A 17,924-nucleotide genomic window follows, 5' to 3' on the forward strand; every position below is an offset into this window, starting at 1 on the left:
CTGTGAAGAGAAGCACAGTCCTCTTTCCTCTGCTATGAAGACATCAACGTTTGGCATCCCTCTCCAATGCAGCCAAATCCTCCTTTACCTCCTGTCCAGGGAAACAGGTGTGTGTAAATGTAAATGCTACCAAAGGTGGTGTCTCTTTAGAGCCCACAGGAACCGATAAGCTCAGCAGGCTGTGGCTAAGTTTTGCCGGCAGGCTCAGCTCAGCTTAAGGATGAAGACATCAGACTCAGCCCCCGCCATCCAGGGACCACGTTAAACAAGGGCAGACCCAACACAGGGCCCACGTGCCCAAATGAGTACGGATCAAAGAAACAAGACATTTCAACTGGAAGACTTCAAAACCAGAGGCCCCAAAGTGTTGAATGGCTTTGCTGTGAGATGGTATCTCCTTTTTCCACCCTCCATTTTTAATTTTCTCTCTTCAAATCCAAACAGAAAAAAATAGACCCCGACAGCTCCAGCTTCAGACTTGATACATCATCAGGAACTCATTCCAAAAGCTCTAACTAGATAACTAATTTAATACACTTTGCTTCAAGGTTTATTCCTTGGCTTGCTTCCCAGATATAAAGCATCTCTGGGCAATTATTGTGCAGATGCCACTAGAAGGACTTTCACTGCCTGCTGCTAATTTCACAGGAGCTGTGCTGGCATTCGCTGGAGATGGGAAAAGGAATGCAAAATGTGCTACAGAACCCAAAACATTTGTTTTTAAAAGTGAAATATGTGGAGTAACTTTTAAGTGGTTTCCTTTGGGCTTCGATATAAACTTTGGCTAGGAAATTGGACAGCAAACCTCCTTCTGCCCTGCATTTTGTGCATTAGCAACTACTCCCGTGGCGGGTGGGTTGAAAGGCACCGCCCGTGTGATGAGCTCCAAGAGACACAGATCTATATGCTGCTCACGTGAGACTCAGTCTTAACAGAGCCCACGCTGGGGCCTAAGAGGCAAAAGAGAACTGCCGATGGTGTTTGTCAAATAAGCCAGGAACCGCAGACCAACTGTGAAAACACCCCTAACAGTAGACTAGCCCAAGGATGGGAAGTGTCTAAGGAAAGGCAACAGATAACGTCTTTGCCTGTTAACAGCGTAAGTTCCGAGCATCTCCTGGTGAGGGTGATGAGCTCTGTTCCACTGAAAATATAGGTCATACTCATGGTTTTCTTTTCCAGAACATACACCGAAATTCCAGAATCTACAGAGCTCAACTGAAGTTACCCTCCTTCACTGTTTCTTCAGACTCTGGACAACAAGAGGGGGCCCTCTCTCACCATGACTCTCAGTCTAAACGAGAGAACCACCACCACCACCACCACACCTGGCCAGATGTGAAACTGAGTTGATTCCCATTCTGAACGAGTTCATCGGGAATCTGCTTCCGCACCCCTCTATTGGGGTGTGGTCACCGGACATCACACAGGCATGCTCTTTCTGGTTGATATGATACCACTCTTTCTTCGCATTCTCAGCTCAGGAAAAACAAAGCAAAACAAAAAGTCAGCAGTGGAGCAAGGCACAGTGGAACAGCCACGAATGTCAAATCTAAGAACAGAACCACCGTTTAAACGTTGCATTCAAGAACTAGACAGTAGAGAGGAAAACTTCCTAAAATTCTGCTAGAGGAGAAATGTGTGGAATACAACTGGCTGTGTACTGACCTAAAAAATTCAGGACGGTGACTGACGTAGGCTCAGGAAGAGACAAACAGAAGGAAACTGCAAAGCAACTGGAGAGCGGGGCGTATGGAAAACGGGAGAGTAGTGAACAGGCTTTGTGCGAGACAAATCCCAGCATCTTTCATCAAGTAGCCAAATTTGGACCACAGGGTCCTGAGTGGGCTTAGTTCTGCTCCTGCAGGCCAAAGGCTGGGGCGACAGCAGCACAGTCAGAGAGGGGGGTCACACTCGGTGTGGTTCCTGGCCGGGGCCCTGCTACCTAGGTGCCAAACAGCTCCCATAAATCAGCTTTCCCAACTGTTCCCATGATAACGTTTCCAGTGACTTGGGGACTGATGGAAAGACAGAATGCACCCACCGCCTCGACCTGCAGGCCCCCGGCCAGCACACACATCCTATTTAAATAAGAAACAATATCAAGGGCTTGCCTGTCTCCTTTCTCTTCCCACTCTGGTCCATCATCTCCTCTCAGTCCGGCAAGAGGCCTAGCTGCACAGATGGCCTGGCCCAGAGCCTCGAAGACCACCAGACTGGGGCCCACTGAGCAAGCAGGGAGCAATAGCAAATACTGAGGTCGTGGTCCCCGGCAGGGCAACACAGGCTCCAGAGTTCAAAGGAAGGAGTGTTGAGGAGACACAACAGAGAGCTCCTCGTTCACCTGGGTGAGGGCCATCTGGTGAAAGGCAGCATTTCCTCTAGCTGCTCCTGTCTTTGACTCAAACTTGGGGAAAAAAGAGACAGTGGAGGATGAGGGCAGAAAGGAAGAAGGAAGGCCACTGGCCATCAAGGTTCAGAAGCCCCAAAATATAAGGGAATAATATAAGGGAATAGTGGTGTGTGTGTGTGTGTGTGCACGTGTGTGCGCACACGTGCGTGTGTTTCCTTCAGGGAAGGGCCTTGGCCCTTATCTTTATATTTTAGGATGAATTCATTTTCTTGCCATCTCTGATTTGAACGTGAGCAATCAGGCTGATGAATTTCAGGCTTGGTTTCTAATCTGGCCACAGCTTCACTAGAGATGTGTTCCCTTATGCCTCTGTCCCCAAAACAATCCACCGGGCAACCTTCCCTGCTGCCATATTTACAATGCAGATCAGTCGAAATGTGGTTCAAACGAGAAGGACTATATTATCGTGAAAACATTATGCATTACGATGATTCACAAAAGTTATCCAAAAGGGAAAAAAAAATAAATTATCTCATATAAAATAATATAGGTTGTTGGGGAACAGTCTTGGCTCCCGCCTTCGGGGAGCCCATGACCTGCCTGCTCTGGCCACCCGCGCCCGGCTCGGGGGGGCAGATGTTGTCTGGAGGTGCGTCCCCATCTGCAAGATGGAGCTGGGTCCCTCTTCCAGTAGCTGGGTCGGGGGCTAAATGAGTCTGGAGTTTTGGAGGAACTGGATGAGGACTTGGTAGACAAACTTGTACTGGGCGATGGTCTGGATCATGAACATCCTCTGCTCCCTGAGGAGCCTCAGCATTATGGGCACGTCCACCTTCTGCAAGAAAAGAGAAAAAGCACAAGGTCCCGGGTGAGGAGTGGCCCCTGGGTGCATCCCCATTCCCCCATCCAGGAAGCATTTGCTCACTGCCCATTTGTAGGTACAAGAGAAAGCAAAGGCTTGGCCCCTCTAGGTTCTTCCAATCAAAGACCGTACGCCAGCAGGAGATGCTGGTTGCCACGTGCCAGAGAAAACCCAGAGGCCAGAGTTATACCCGACCGGGGTTCTCCCCTCCACCAGAACTCAGGGGGGTAGGGTTTCAGACATCTCTGGGCCTCCATTTCTTCCTCTGTAAAATAAGAATACTGATGCTTTCCTCCAATGACAGTGTGGCCTTGCCCACGTCAGCAACGTTTCCTCAGCAATGACATGGGATGATAAATAGTACCCACCTCATGGGATCAAATGACGAAGTGCACGTAAAGCATTTATTTTTTGTTTAAGTTTACTTATTTTGAGAGAGAGAGCAAGCAGGAGAGGGGCAGAGAGAGAGGAAAAGAGAGAGAATCCCAAGCAGGCTCCACACTGTCAGCACGGAGTTCGAGTGGGGCTCAGACTCACGAACCACAAGATCATGACCTGAGCCGAAACCAAGGTCCGGACGCTTAACTGACTGAGCCATCCAGGAGCCCCTGCACTGGCACATTCTGTGCTCTTCATGAAGACTACTTGTTATTATTAAATTAATGAAATGAGAATAATCACACTCTCCTGCTACCTCACAGAATCGTGGTCATTATCAAGTGAGAGAATTTATGTGTAAACTTTCAGGTATCAAAGCACAATCTCTGAACACCAGTCATGTTGGTGGGTTGGTTGATTTGAGTTTTTATTCAGGTGGTCCTTCTGTTTTTAGCTCTACCTTCACACCCATTTTCAGAAATACTATCAATTCTTAAACGTTTAGGGTCTTCTCCTGGATAACTGGGTTGCTTCTCGGCTTTTCTTTTCGAAGTTTTTACTTACTTTGTTTTTAATGTTTATTTATTTATTTATTTTGAGAGAGCCAGAGAGTGTGTAAGCAGGGGAGGGGCAGAGAGAGAGGGAGAGAGAGAGAGAATCCCAAGCAGGCTCCGCACTGTCAGCGCAGAGCCCGATGTGGGGCTCGAACTCACAAACTGTGAGATCGTAGCCTGAGCTGAGAGTCCGATACTTTAACCGACTGAGCCACCCAGGCACCCCTTTAAGTTTTTATTTAAAGTCCAGTAAGTTAACAAACAGTGTAATAGCAGCTTCAGGTGTATAATGTAGTGACTCAACACTTTCATACAACCCGGTGCTCATCGTTGACAGTCCTATTTAGAGTGAAAGTTCTTCACCGAAAATACCTTGAATGTTAAATGAGACTGCCTATGTATAAATTCTTTGAGGACACAGAAGCGGCTTCAACAGAAGGGAATTAAGGTGGTGGGTCATCGGTGTTCGAGCAGACTAGTGCCTCTTCCAGGGCCTGCTCAGTCAAGCCACTCCCTTCCCTCTGGACCAGCCAGGGCAGAAGCATCATGGAGTCAGCAACGTCCTCATGGCCTCAGCACATGGCCCCCACTCTGGGAGCTCGCCACCAGGCAAGGAGCACCCCTGAGAAGTCATCAAGGACTGAGCAACCATCGGAGGTGAAACAGTAAAAATTCAGCCGTATGTCTTTCCTTACTTTACTTTTACAAGGCAGTTCCACAATTTCTAAACGTTGTGTAGCTACAACACTTGCCATCCTTATTGGGTGCTCTTCTCCAAAAACAGTTAAATAAAGTGCACCATGGATTTAAAAGGGACAAAGTCAAGCCCCCAGTAATAAGGAAAAAGAAAAGGGCATGTGAATCCTCAAACTCCTAGTCAAAATATACAGCCCGCACCTTGAGCTTCTGATGGTTAACTGGTGGCTCTTTGCCTCCACGATACTCTAGTGTCACTGATACCATGACATACAACCTAGAGCGGCTTGATAATGACCTTCTATAATAACATAATGCTTGATGAGCATTACTGAGCTGGGTGCTGAAGATACGAATATAGAAGATACAAGGACAGACTCCCCATCAAGGTTTTGACAGATAGGCGGAATCACACAGAAGAGCAGAGGCTCGGGTCAGGCTTCATCTGCCGAACCCCCAGCCTTCACACTTCCTGGCTGGGGGGCGTGGACACGTTCCTTCGTCTACTACTTCAGACTCTCTTGGTCCCACAAGGGAATGAGCGGGACCTCTCTCGTAGGATTACTGTGAAAGCTACTTCAGTAGTTGTAAGGCGCCTCAAGTGGTGCAGTCACATGATTAAATACAGGTTACTATTGCTGTAATATTGTCATTGTCGCCACTGTCATCACCACCCCCTCTGCCTCCACCATCATGATCATTCCCAACTCACTAGCCTGTAAGACACGGCCCTAAAGACACTCTGTCATCTGATAAGGGGCCGTTAGGAGACAAGACAAAGAAAGCTCCTCTGGAAATCGATCAAAGAGTCCTGGTTGCCTTGAAGATTCACCCCCCCACAGTCTCTGCTGTCCCCTGTCCCTAACCCCAATCACGCAGCGGGTTGATGGCTTGCTCAGTCTTGCCTAGAAGTCATTTCCTCGGCCCTGCTCGAAAGGATAACTTATTCAGAAAAGCAGCAAGATAAAACACCTCGTTATGTGGCTAGTGAGAACCTAACCTTTTATAATTAGCTACTCTAGGATAGAGAGCTAAACCCAGGGGGCGGGCAAGAGAGGCTACTGCAAGCCATAAAACTAGTGCTCTCTGAAAAAAAATACAGGCATTAAAATGTCAAGGTAACATTTAGTGACCAAAAGCAATGGGTCATGAAGACGTTTCTTAGAGAAGCCTGGAGAATACCCTCCCACCCTTACCTCACAGCTGCCTGAACTTACTGTGAGCGTCTTTATCCCAGGGAAAAGAAAAGGCATTTCACTGACCAAATCAAAACTATGGATTACAGACTAACACATACATTATGCTAAGTCCAGAAGCCATGGAAAGAAGGCAGGAAGGTTTAGATAGGAGAAAAACAGAATACACAACTTCAGATTTATTTGTCAAAATCTTTGTTTAAAACAACAACAAAAGCTATGCATGTTCCCACTCTTCTCCCGAAATGAGGGTCTGAATCTTATGACCAGGCCTGAAGCAGAACAGAGAACTTTTTTCTCCCTAATCATCTACCAATGGCAATGATGGGAAATGGGCCAGATAAGGCTGGCTATATTGGTGCTAGGGGAAGGGAAGTGAAAAATATGAGTCATCTTGCTATCTTTGAATATCAATGGGAACAGAAGTCCTTTTTGGACTGACCGTGTTCCAGCAAAGAATGTTCTGGCGTGCAACTGGGCATTGAGGAAATCCACTATGTTTGGACACACTGTAGAGAGTTTAATCACCCTGAGCACTCACCAAGTCTATGCGAGGCCCTAATGGCCCAATCCCTCACTCTGCACCACACTGGCTCGGACATGTGCTCTTTGTGTCCTTCTGGGCCAATAACATCTGGTGACCAATGAGCCTTCTTGTCATCACATTACTGAGGCTCAGCTTTTGATGGGTCTCCAAGGAGCTCAGAACAGAACAATCTTTCATGTCAGACAAGATGGACAGAATAGCTTCTCAGGTTGAAAAGGAGCAGGGGGGAGCAGAGGAAGAGTTCACAGGGAATGGAGAACAGAAGCAGACCTCGGGGAAGGCAGTCAGGTAGCTAAGTGGGAGAGGGGATGACGATGAGGCCCTTCCTCCCCCTCTGGAGCCCACCAGTGCCTCCAGCGCAGCTTGGATATGCTCAGGCCATATGTACCCTGATTCCACTTCGTCTTTTTCCATCTTCCCCGCACTGAGTCGAGTTAGGACTCGATGGCAAGCTATTCAGTCTACTGGACCCTTCTAGAGACTTCTAGTAGTGGCAGGGAAGCTAACGATCAAGAAATCTCATGATGAGAGACAAAAGGGTAAAGACTCAAAGAAAATGACAAAATTCCTGTCGGGTACTCTCAGCTGACTCTGCGATGGGCATTTTGCTCATCAACAGAATGCCTGTCTGTTTTTGACAAAATAGGGCCCTTTTGGTATAACCCCTATTCTACTTTTTAGCACCACCTTCGTATATATGAATTCAAAGTTTCCAAAATTAACTTTCTACAGGCAGAGAGTTTACAAATCCTTTGAACGTGTTGAAACTTGGTATTTATTGTTTCCCTGGAAGTTTCCATGTAACAAACTTCGTGGGGCAATATTTTGTCTGATTTTCAAACCATGGATACTATGGAGTAAACGCATATATTATAGAAATTCTTTCACAGGACATGCATTACAACCTTCCCTACTTTAAAAACGAATGAGCCACTTCAAAAATTTCTCTGATGCTCCAAGCTGTTTAATTTGGAAACGGAACAAGACGTGGTGACACTTGGCATCTGGTCGCACAGGAAAGAAATCAAGGCCGGGAGGCAGAAGACCTCACTTCTCTCCTCCGCCCAGCGTTTCAGAGCCATGTGGCACTGGACAAGTCGCTGACTTCTTTCTGGGCCTCAGTTCCCTCATCTGTAAAACAGGAGGAGTGACGCGTGCCCGGTTCCTCTACACGGGGGCTCTGAAGACCCCAACTAAGAACAAAACCAAATAAGCGAAGGCCATTTCAAACCCCTAAAGCCCCATGTGAACAGAAGGCAGAAGAATTGTTCTTTAGCCTTTGGTTGCTGCTCGTCTCATCTCCAGGAAACCACAAGCCCCTCTGTGTGACTTCCCGGGCTAGAACAGCAGCGGAATGCCGCACGCCACGTGGGCGCAAGCTCGGCCGAGGCCCTGTTTTGGGGGTGGGGTGGGGTGGGGCGGGGCGGGGAAGAGCGAGGTGTCCAGCCTTGGCAAAGGCAGGTCATGTCTGTGTACTCAGATTATCTACCCTGGGGGTGCCTGGGTGGTTCAGTCTGTACGACTGTGACTTGTAAAGTCATCTGACCTACACGGTCTGTAAGAACAAGACGCAGTTCTTCCAAGTCACTGTTAAGCATCTGACTTTAGCTCAGGCCATGATCTTGAGGTTTGTGGGTTCGAGTCCCCGCATCGGGCTCTGCGCTGACAGTGCAGAGCCTGCTTGGGATTCTCTGTCTCCCTCTCTCTTTGCTCCTCCCCCACTCACGCTTTCTCTCTCTCTCTCAAAATAAATAAATAAACTTAAAAAAATGATCTACCCTGCTCTGCTACATCACCAGTCTAGACAAGAGGGGACAGCCCTCATTAAATAAAACCTCCCTGTGAAGAATGAAAACCATTTGTCAAGTATACACATTTTCACATAGGATTTAGGCCAAAACACGTCCCAGGAATGCAAATCGCATCTAGACTACCTGCGACCAGATTACCCACCATGGAAAATTACCCACAATAAAACCAGACTGTCTATAAACCCCCACAGACTTCTGGAAGCAGATGCCAAGGTAGATCGGACTTTCTAAACGTTTCCTATCTCACACTTTCATCTTTTTTCATTTTTTTCCGTGTTATCGGAGTGTCTACACAGAGCGGAGAAAGGCGAAAGATAAGAGAGGCTGTAAATGTCAGAGGCCACCTAGGAATCACGGATCTGGAAAACTCTTGTCAGAAGAGAGGAAATTAAGCACTGGAAACGAAAGGGCACAGGGGGAAGGTTTGGCTGCAGTGTAGATTTGTCCCCAAGGTGGAGTCTTCAGGAAAGCCTAGAATGACTCACTTCATTATGCTCCAGGCAGTAGATCATCAGCTCCGAAAGAATGACCACACCGGTCCGCCCCACCCCGGCACTGCAGTGGACGATGATCGGAGGGTGCCGATTCTTGGCGCCTTCCAGCATGCTGTTGGTATGGCGTCGGACAGACTGGATCTCCTCCAAGTAGGCTGCAAGACAAAATGCAAATCCTGTCACTGAAGTCCTACATGGCTTTGCATACAAGGGGGTGGGGGGAACTGATGGTGAATCTTTTTTTTTTTAGGTGACAATAATTTTCGGTTCTTACAAGACACTAATTATTTGGCTGGTACTCACTGTACAGTCCTGGATCCAGAAAGGACCAGCTGGGAGTCAATTAGTCCATGGGAGAATTTGTTCTTTAAATTAAATAGTTCTTTTTTAAAAATTAAATTCTGTTTTCCCCTCTGCAAATCCCAAAGTCCCCCAAGCAGATGATTCTCGACATTACTTACAGCAATTCCTACTATTAACAGACTGGGATCAGAACACCAGCTAGGTCCCCTTGAAACGCCCGCCTGTCAGAGCCAATTTCTGGTGGGAAGAACATCCATCTGCCCCTTCCTCCTTCCCCTCACTGGATGAGTGAATGTCAACCGAGGCCTGACTTTCATTTTTAGATTTAAAAATAGACTTTGGGGGTCCTGCTTTTCAGCTTGGATTCCATGTGGTTCTGGAAGTAGCTCAAGACGAACACTTCCCTTTCTGGAGGGAACATGTGTGTGGGGTAGAGGGGCTGTGCCTCCTCCCTCACCCCTTCTGACAGCTGCCTAGCTCAGCAGGGCTGCACGGGGGTCTGTTCGCTACTCCAATCGGGCACAAATGAAAAATTACAGTAATGCAAGCCTTAATGACTTTTTTTTTTCCCCATGGTGATGGAAAAAAAAAAAAAAAAGAGGAGAAGTATATAAATGTCATCCTCAAAGAGTCCAAGAACCAGAAGAAGTCAATTAGTCATACAGACTTCATAGGCGCTAGCTCAGGGGAGATACCATTGAAAGGTTCTTGATACTCAGAAAAATCTCCTCCCGATTCGGCATTCTGAAACAGGACCGGAAGAAGCACTCAAAGAGAAGTGAGTTCGAGCCATTCTGGTAATTTAAAAGCAACTGTTTACGTGCAATTGATATGCACTCCTATTTGCCTTTCTAACCTTATCCTATCGCAAAGTCATCCGAAGTCGTTTATCAAGACAAACTATGACCACCAGCAGCAGCAGCGGTGGTGGCAGCACCCAAAAAGCAGGAAGGCAATCTGAGATGACTAGACAGAGGTACTAACGTGAGCCAAATACCGTGCATGGAATTGTCACAAGTTTTCTGTAAGAGGGGAAAGGAATTAGGGGACTGTGCATTCTCTGACAAAAAAGGTAATGTTCATGCTCAACGGAGAGGTTTTTCTTGTGCTAAATTTAAGAAGAGACGTAAAAGGAATATTGACCCGTGAGGCAGATGGAATTCCATAAAACACAGAGAGACTGGATTTAAATGGATGCTCTCTCTAGCGATCACGTTAATTGAGTTCCTTAAGCCGTAACTCAGTGAGGACTTCTGCAGGCTGGAAGATAATTTGCCCAAAGTCCCCTGCATCCAGGGAATCGAATTTAAACACAGGCAAAATATCTTTTGAAATTCCTAAAAACCTGGAAAGCCAACATTTCCAAGACCCTCCTCAGCACACCGAGTTTCTTAGAAACGTAAATAAACTTACACAGTGTAAAAATGTTCTCTACGTTTTTCAGTAATTTAGATGGGCATTCCTTAAATTGGTTCTGATGGAAAAGATCGGACTATAATTTTAACCACCTTATAAACTCAATCTTCTGTCAGAGCTGTTGGCCAATCGTCAAACTGATCTACTCTGTTTCCATCTTCTTTTTATTTTCTTAAAGTTTATTTATTGATTCTGAGAGAGAGGGGGTGGGGCAGGGGCACAGCGAGAAAGAGAAAGAGAGAATTCCAGGCAGGCTCCACACCGACTGAATGGAGCTTGATGTGGGGCTCGAACTCATGAACCGTGAGATCATGACCTGTGCCCAAGCCAGATGCTTAACCGACTAAGTCACCCAGGCGGCCACCCCCCTCCATTGTTTCTATTTTCTGCATTTTGGAGATAATTCTGGTAAATCAATTAGCAAAAGATTATCATGGGAAAAAAAAGAAAAAGAGCACTGTTATGAGGAAAGAAAGTTCTACAAAGGTCCCTGCCCACCTTATTAGTATTTTAAGCTAGAGTATAACCGTCTGACCTCAGGCCAAGCACGAACCCTCTCTAGATCTTTCTTGCTCCAGATCCTGTGATTCCCATCACCCTTCTGCTCTCTGTCAGTGACCACCTTCTCAAGGACCACTGTCACTTCCCTGATGGGAAATTAAACACTTTCATCAGCGAACAAGTCTGCATCAGAAACTTCCCATTGGAACTTGTGAAATGGTACTTTTAGGTTCTTGAAAACCCGATTCTCTCTCTTCTCCTCTCCCCATGCCTCAATTCTAAATGAAAATCAAAATAAAATCAAGGGTTTGACCTTATCGAACATCCAGATGATGGTCCTATTGTCTTCCGCCAGCTGGAGAGTCAACAACATAACAGGTAATAAATCTGCTGAGAACCCTAGGCCTAGCTGCGTGAGGAAGGAATGGGGTGTCTCCACAAGTGCAGGACAATTACACGAGACTGTGGAAAAGGAAGGGGGAGCATTATAACCATCACCAAAAAGCAGATGACAGTGTCAGATCTCACCCCTGGACTGCCATCACTGGCTTGCCTTTCTCACGAGCGCCTTCAAAACAGAGACCCTCTCTTTTCTATGTTCTGAGAGCCTGATCCAGAGCCTAGAATGCAGTGGGCACACACCCAGTTTTTGGCTTTTCAAATAAAGTACTGCATATATTCTAGATCAGTCGGCTTCTAAGAAAATCATACTCTGAAAAATATATGTGAACTGATGAGTTCAAAACTGATTCTTTCAAAAACAACAAGTTGATTTCTTTCTTTTTTTTTTTAAGTTTACTTATTTTGAGAGAGAGAGAGAGAGAGAGAGAATACACTGGGGAGGGGCAGAGAGAAAGGGAGAGAGAATCCCAAGCAGGCTCCTTGCTGTCAACACAGAGCCCAACATAGGGCTCGATCCCATGAACCATGAGATCATGACCTGAGCAGAGATCAAGAGTGGGGGGCTTAGCCGACTGAGCAACCCAGGCATCCCAAAAGTTGATTTCAATAACTCTTAGTATCTTCATCAGAGGTACAAGAAAGTACTCACTGAGATTCCAGCTATAGGGAAAAGTGGGGTTTATGAAAAGCAAGCCTCCATGAAAAATAAAAAAATAAGTGTGTTTTACAGTGTTACGTAACCATTGCCACTATCCGTTTCTAGAATTTTCTCATTGCCCCAAATAGAAACTTTGTACCCATCAAACAATAACTTCCTATTCCCTATTCCCCCTTCCCCTGGCCCCTGGTAACCTCTACCACACTTTCTACCTGTGTGAAGTTTTCTATTCTGGGCACCTCTCTAAAATGGAATCCTACAACATGTGTCCCCTTGTGTCCAGTTTATTCTACTTAGCATAATGGTTTCAAGGTTCCGACACGTGACATATATCAGAGTAGTTACTTACTGGTGAGTACTCAGAGGTCTACATCAAGATAGAATGAATCAGTTTGCCACAGTTTCAGCTTATTTGCATAAAAGGTAAGGAGAATATGATAAATGACATGTATTATTCTTCTCTGTTCTACATACACCATATGAAGAAACATAAATTTCAATGATGTAATTAATACTTTTGCCACTTATGAGAAAGCATCCTCGCTTTCCCTTTCCCTTCCAACTGATCAGACCACTGAGGCAGTTGCTAAAGTTCTGACTGGGAAGAAAAAACTTACATAAAAATCCTTGGACATCCTCTGGGCAGCCATGGTCCGGCCAGTCAGTGTACTGCAAATGCCACACCGTCCTTTCCTGCCCCGACAAAAGGTGCTTGACCTTCAAGCCTGTGGTTGCATAGCAACCAGAATCCGTTCGGAACTTTGTGGTGACCTTGAACTTGCCGTAGGTGGCTGAGCTGTGCTTGGAACCCAGTTTGGGCCAGTATCGGTGGCTCTTGGTTCGTCCGCCTTCCTGAATCACCCACAAAAGCAAAATCTGAAGTAAGTCAGGGGAAGCTCTTATCCTCTCAATCTTAAATCTGAGGACAGAGGAAATGTGAATAGCTCCTAGGTCAGTAACTCAGTGCACTGGGCAGTCTCTATCACAGATTAGATCGTGCACCCTAAGACCTAGTAGGATTCACAGTGGTACTTACGGCAAGGAAGTATTTAAAAGATGCACAACTGAGCTGTGGCCGAATGTGAGCGAGAGGAGCCGGTGCAGAGAGGGCAGAGGCAGGAATAAAAAGGGGTCTGTTTTTTAAGGGTTGCACAGTTAAATCACTGGATTGGAGCGTGGATCAGATGGTGGCTCTGAAGGAAACCGGGGCAGGAAGTGGGTGGGGACGGAACAGTGCTGGGCGCAGAGCTATGGAGGTCGAGGGCGAGCTGGGGTCCTGTTCTCTCGGGGAGCCCTGCAGGCTGGCCCGCTTACAAAGCAACACATTTGTCGGGATGAGCACTGGCTGTCGTATGCAAGTGTTGAACCCCTGGCTTCTGCTCCTGAAACCAATACTACGCTACTACAAATTAAAAACAAACAAACAAAAAGCAACACATCCTCAGAGGCTACAAACACTCCCACCCTGATTCATCTGGTTGAACTGAGTCTTAGATTTGAAGCACACATGCCTCTTCACCTACCAATCCTGTGCATGTACTTTTTACCTGAGGCTTTAATTGCTATTACTCCTGAGGGACTACACCGATTACAGATTCCAAGAGACTTTAAGCCTCTGGCTGCCACATAGATCACCAGACATCGTGTCTGTAAGGCTGGCCCCTTCCGGTCACTCAGGTTTCAGCTCAGATGCAACCTCCTTAGAGGGGCCCTTGGTGGCCCCCCCGCCCCCACTCCCACCCCTCTGTCCCATCACCTGTTCTATTTCCTTCATGGCAGTTACCCCTACTGAGCTTACTTTATTTGTTCATTTTTTATTGTCCCTCCCACTAGAAAGGAAGCTCTCTGGGGACAGGGATCACACCTGTCTTGTTTGCCACCACACCCCTGAGTTCAGCACAGATGACACATTGCATTGAGTTGGATGAACCCCTTACAGTAATGCAATTCCAAAGGGGATAATACCATTCTAGAAATGTTTTTAAAGACTTTTTTTTAAAGTTTATTTATTTTTTGAAAGAGACAGAGACAGCATAAGTGGGGGAGAGGCAGAGAGAGAGGGAGACAGAGAATCCTAAGCAGGCTCCACACTGTCAACATAGAGCCCGTGAGATTATGACCAAAGTCAAGAGTCAGACGCTCATCCTTCTGAGTCACCCAGGCACCCTTCTTAGGGGCTGTTCTGGAAAGCAACTGCTCAGAATAGTCATTGGAGGAAACATGACTTTTTTTTTTTTTTTTTTCCAGTTCGCTGTCTGCTCCCCACCCTTTAAAAATGTGTAGGAAAGTATATGCCCTACCACAGATACTGGTGAAAGCCAGATGAAGCTAGTCCCTTAAATGACTTGAAAACAAAAACTCAAAAATGTGACAAGAGAAGAAACACAAAACATCTTCCCCTAAAGACAGCAAGCCCCAAGCAAACTGCTAGATCGGCCGGTAGCATGAGCCAGTTTTTACAACACCACGTAGAGTGTTCTGGTTATAACAGAAAAACTATGTTTGACTTGGCAAAAGAAGAAAAAGATTCCCGCCCCCCCTCCCCAAAGAATAGAGACCTCTACAGGATCAACAGCTTCTGGTCTCTTTGCAGCTGATAAGCACGAAGGGGTGTGGAGCTGGCCCCAGCCGAGGCTGGGAATATGTGCCCGTCTGCCCAGAGCAGCCCAAAGTTCTCACTCAGATTCCAGGGGAAAGATGACTGCTTTGTCTGGCACATAAAAGTGAGCTGAACTGAAGTTTGGTTCTTGTTTGTCTGTTTGTTTGTTTGACTGATTTTAGTTGATGGCAATTTGAGGAAAAGAGCTGAGAAGCTGGATGAAGACAGGACACAATGATAAATTATCTTTGGAAAATAAAACAAATCTAGAATGCCAGAAAGAAAAGGATTTGCAGAGAAATGGTGCTGTAGGAAGCAGGATGAGGCAGCAAGGTCACCAGATATGGAGCCTCTCTTCTGGCCACCCCTCCCCCGGGAACAGATGGCTGGGTAGCCAGTCCCCTTACCTCTTCCGCGGTGACCATGGCAATCACGTTCGCTCCCTGCTCCCACACCATCTGCCAGAAGTCGTGACATGTGTGTGGCAGGGGCCCCTGAGTGGCTATGTAGTGCCATTCTGCCCCACCAACCACCACCTGGAAACCAAGGAAAACATCGGTAAACGAACCCCAGATCGAGGAAAGCATTACCTGCTGGCCATGGGTCCATTTGTACCTACCTGAGAACCTTGGATAACACCTTTTAGGCCAAATGGGTTAGTGCCATTATCAGAAACCTCGGTGACACATTCTCACATGAAAACACTTTTTGCCACTCAAGCCTATTAAAATGCACCTGATCTTTTTTTTTTTTTTTTTGCCTGCAAGTTACAGTAATTATATATAAACCAGCGCATGTTAAAAATATACACCCCCACACCCACCCATACACACATTACATGGCAGTGTGGGTGTGTGTAACCTAACAGAACTTACTTGTTGCAGAAACAATACTTATGCTCACTATGTGCAATGTACTCTGGTAATTTCTATTCTTTTCTCCTCTCCGTTCTAGTCCTTTTAGACACACACTCACACACTCACAAACCCAAACTGGTCCTGATTACTAGGTTGCTTTCACACCCCGCTATTATACTGTGATCCAGAGTTGGAGAGACAGTACGCTCTGGCGTCCTTTTAATATTTTTTTTATAGTTTTTTAAACTTTTATTTTTTTGAGAGAGAAAGGGAGAGAGAGAATCCCAAGCAGGCTCCACACCGTCAGCACAGAGCCCGACGCGGGGCTCGAACTCACAGACTGTGAGATCGTGACCTGAGTCAAGACCATGAGTCCGATGACGCTTAACCGACTGAGCCACCCAGGCATGCCTCTCTGACATCCTTCTAAACAGCAACAACAACAAAAGTGTGCCACGGAATAACATCCCTTTAGAAGCAACGTCTATGTACCAATGACCTGCTGGGAACTGTGTCAATTACTTCTGTTGTCCCTCTTACTCTGTGGTGCCATATATAGTAGAGGTGTTGTGAATGCATTTAAATGAACAATACGTGATATTTGATCATTAACTTCCCCTTGTGCAGGACCAGAGTATCCAACCAAACTTTGGAATCATGAGATGATTTCGGATAACAACAATATTATCCCATGCAGCTCAGGGCGATCTTGGGAGGATAGTTCCGCAGCTATAAATATCAGTGGCAGAGAATCATGAATAAGAAGTTGTGCCCAAAGTGCTGAAGGGCATGCCATGAGGGCAAAATCGTGTCCTTTGGAGGCATTCTTTCTGTGTGCCTTCCCATTCCCGTGCCTTGACATTTTTTCAAAGTCAGGCCTCCTTATCCAGTGCAAGTCTCTGGAGAGTTCCTGGAGCATGAAGCGATCATTGTTTGAAACTTTTTCCCTTCGTTTATTTTTTGAAACTATATACTAACTTGAGTCAAACAAAAACAATGTCAGTTATTGTCTCATTACACAAGACATGTTTATGTTTAGGTCAAAGCTGGCAAGCAAAATCCATTTTCCAAGTACTGGGGGAGATAACATTCATACACTGGCTGGCTGGCTAGGAGTTTCGTTTATCTGTGGAATTGTGATTTTAAACATTAGCCTCCCTGGCACCCAACATATAGGAACCATAAATACTTCCAGAGTGTGCTGCTGCCTGGGGCCTTTCAGCATATTCCAAGTATTGACAGGAGGGTATTAAAAACTGCATTAAAAACACAACAACCAATGCTATGGAGGTAGATTTCACAGATGTGATGATTCTACCTCTGGAGCAAATAAATCTCTGTTCTGTGTTAATAGCTGCTTGGAACCCAGGGAGAAAACATTGGCAAGATATACAACTCAATTCCAAAAACATAAGGACAAGTTCTTACAAGCTCTATGGGTCTATTAAATGCACCCATGTCTAACCCGGATCCACAAGACGAAACGTAGGCCTCGGAGAATACTGAGGAGGGGAATGTTTCTGTTAACAATACCCAATGGGCACATCCGACGCACAGTGACAGCTTTTCCAGAGAGCAGATGGAAAATGGCGGAGGGTATTTGGCCAAAAGGAGAAGATAGCATGATATAGCCGTGTAAGATTCCATAGACACTCTATCAAGGAGCAGCCGTGTGAGTTGCGTCTTTGAGTACATTCTTTTGGTTATCATTTCATAATCTCAATTAAGCTCATGAAACTGACCATCATCAGTTTACTTGAGAGTTTCCTGAGGTTCAGTTTTATAGTTTTGGTTCTCTCAAAAATTAAAATAAGATACCCAATATGATCTGTGACAGTTACTCTTTCATATTTTTTGACGGTACTTTCCAGCACTTAAAAAAAATACACGTATATATGTGTAGTTATCTATGCTCTGTGTACAAAACCCATACATCCAAGCACAGTCTACTTTTCAGATTCTGTACTGGAACCGTTATAACTGATACATGCACCAGACATCTGGCTGTATTTCAGAGGCTCAAAGGAATCTACCAAAAATTCAGCTACAGTTGGAAAGTCCAATGAAGAAAGGAAATGACTCGGAACAAGGCCCAAACCAAATTTCTAAGGTTACGATCATAAAAGACTGTTAATGTGAACCGTGGATGATTTAAAAAACATCCTGTAACAATTGTTTTACTATCAGTATATGAATAAATTCTCCTATTTTGGAGGTCAGGGCAAACAGTGACGTTCTAAACGAGTATGTTCTGTTGTTAGGAAGATTGAGGAAGGTAAGCCATTTAGAAAACGTTT

General features: G+C 45.8%; 1 protein-coding gene across 2 annotated transcripts in view; it reads right to left on the bottom strand.

Moving 5' to 3' along the window:
- Positions 1 to 2,789: 2,789 nt before the first annotated feature.
- The window catches only part of PTPN14 (protein tyrosine phosphatase non-receptor type 14), a 174,276-nt gene continuing 159,141 nt past the window's right edge, over positions 2,790 to 17,924 (bottom strand). For both annotated transcript variants that reach the window (XM_025921051.2, XM_086694539.1), the window contains exons 16-19: positions 15,178 to 15,306; positions 12,789 to 13,023; positions 8,883 to 9,046; positions 2,790 to 3,188 (exon numbers count right to left, since the gene is read on the bottom strand). In XM_025921051.2, the coding sequence (XP_025776836.1) occupies positions 3,060 to 3,188; positions 8,883 to 9,046; positions 12,789 to 13,023; positions 15,178 to 15,306 (657 nt within the window). In that variant the 3' untranslated portion in view covers positions 2,790 to 3,059. The remainder of the gene's footprint in view (positions 3,189 to 8,882; positions 9,047 to 12,788; positions 13,024 to 15,177; positions 15,307 to 17,924) is intronic.

The sequence above is a fragment of the Puma concolor genome, chromosome E4 (genome assembly GCF_028749965.1).
Source record: "Puma concolor isolate L17-30 chromosome E4, mPumCon1.1.hap2, whole genome shotgun sequence".
In the NCBI taxonomy this organism is placed as follows: domain Eukaryota; kingdom Metazoa; phylum Chordata; class Mammalia; order Carnivora; family Felidae; genus Puma; species Puma concolor.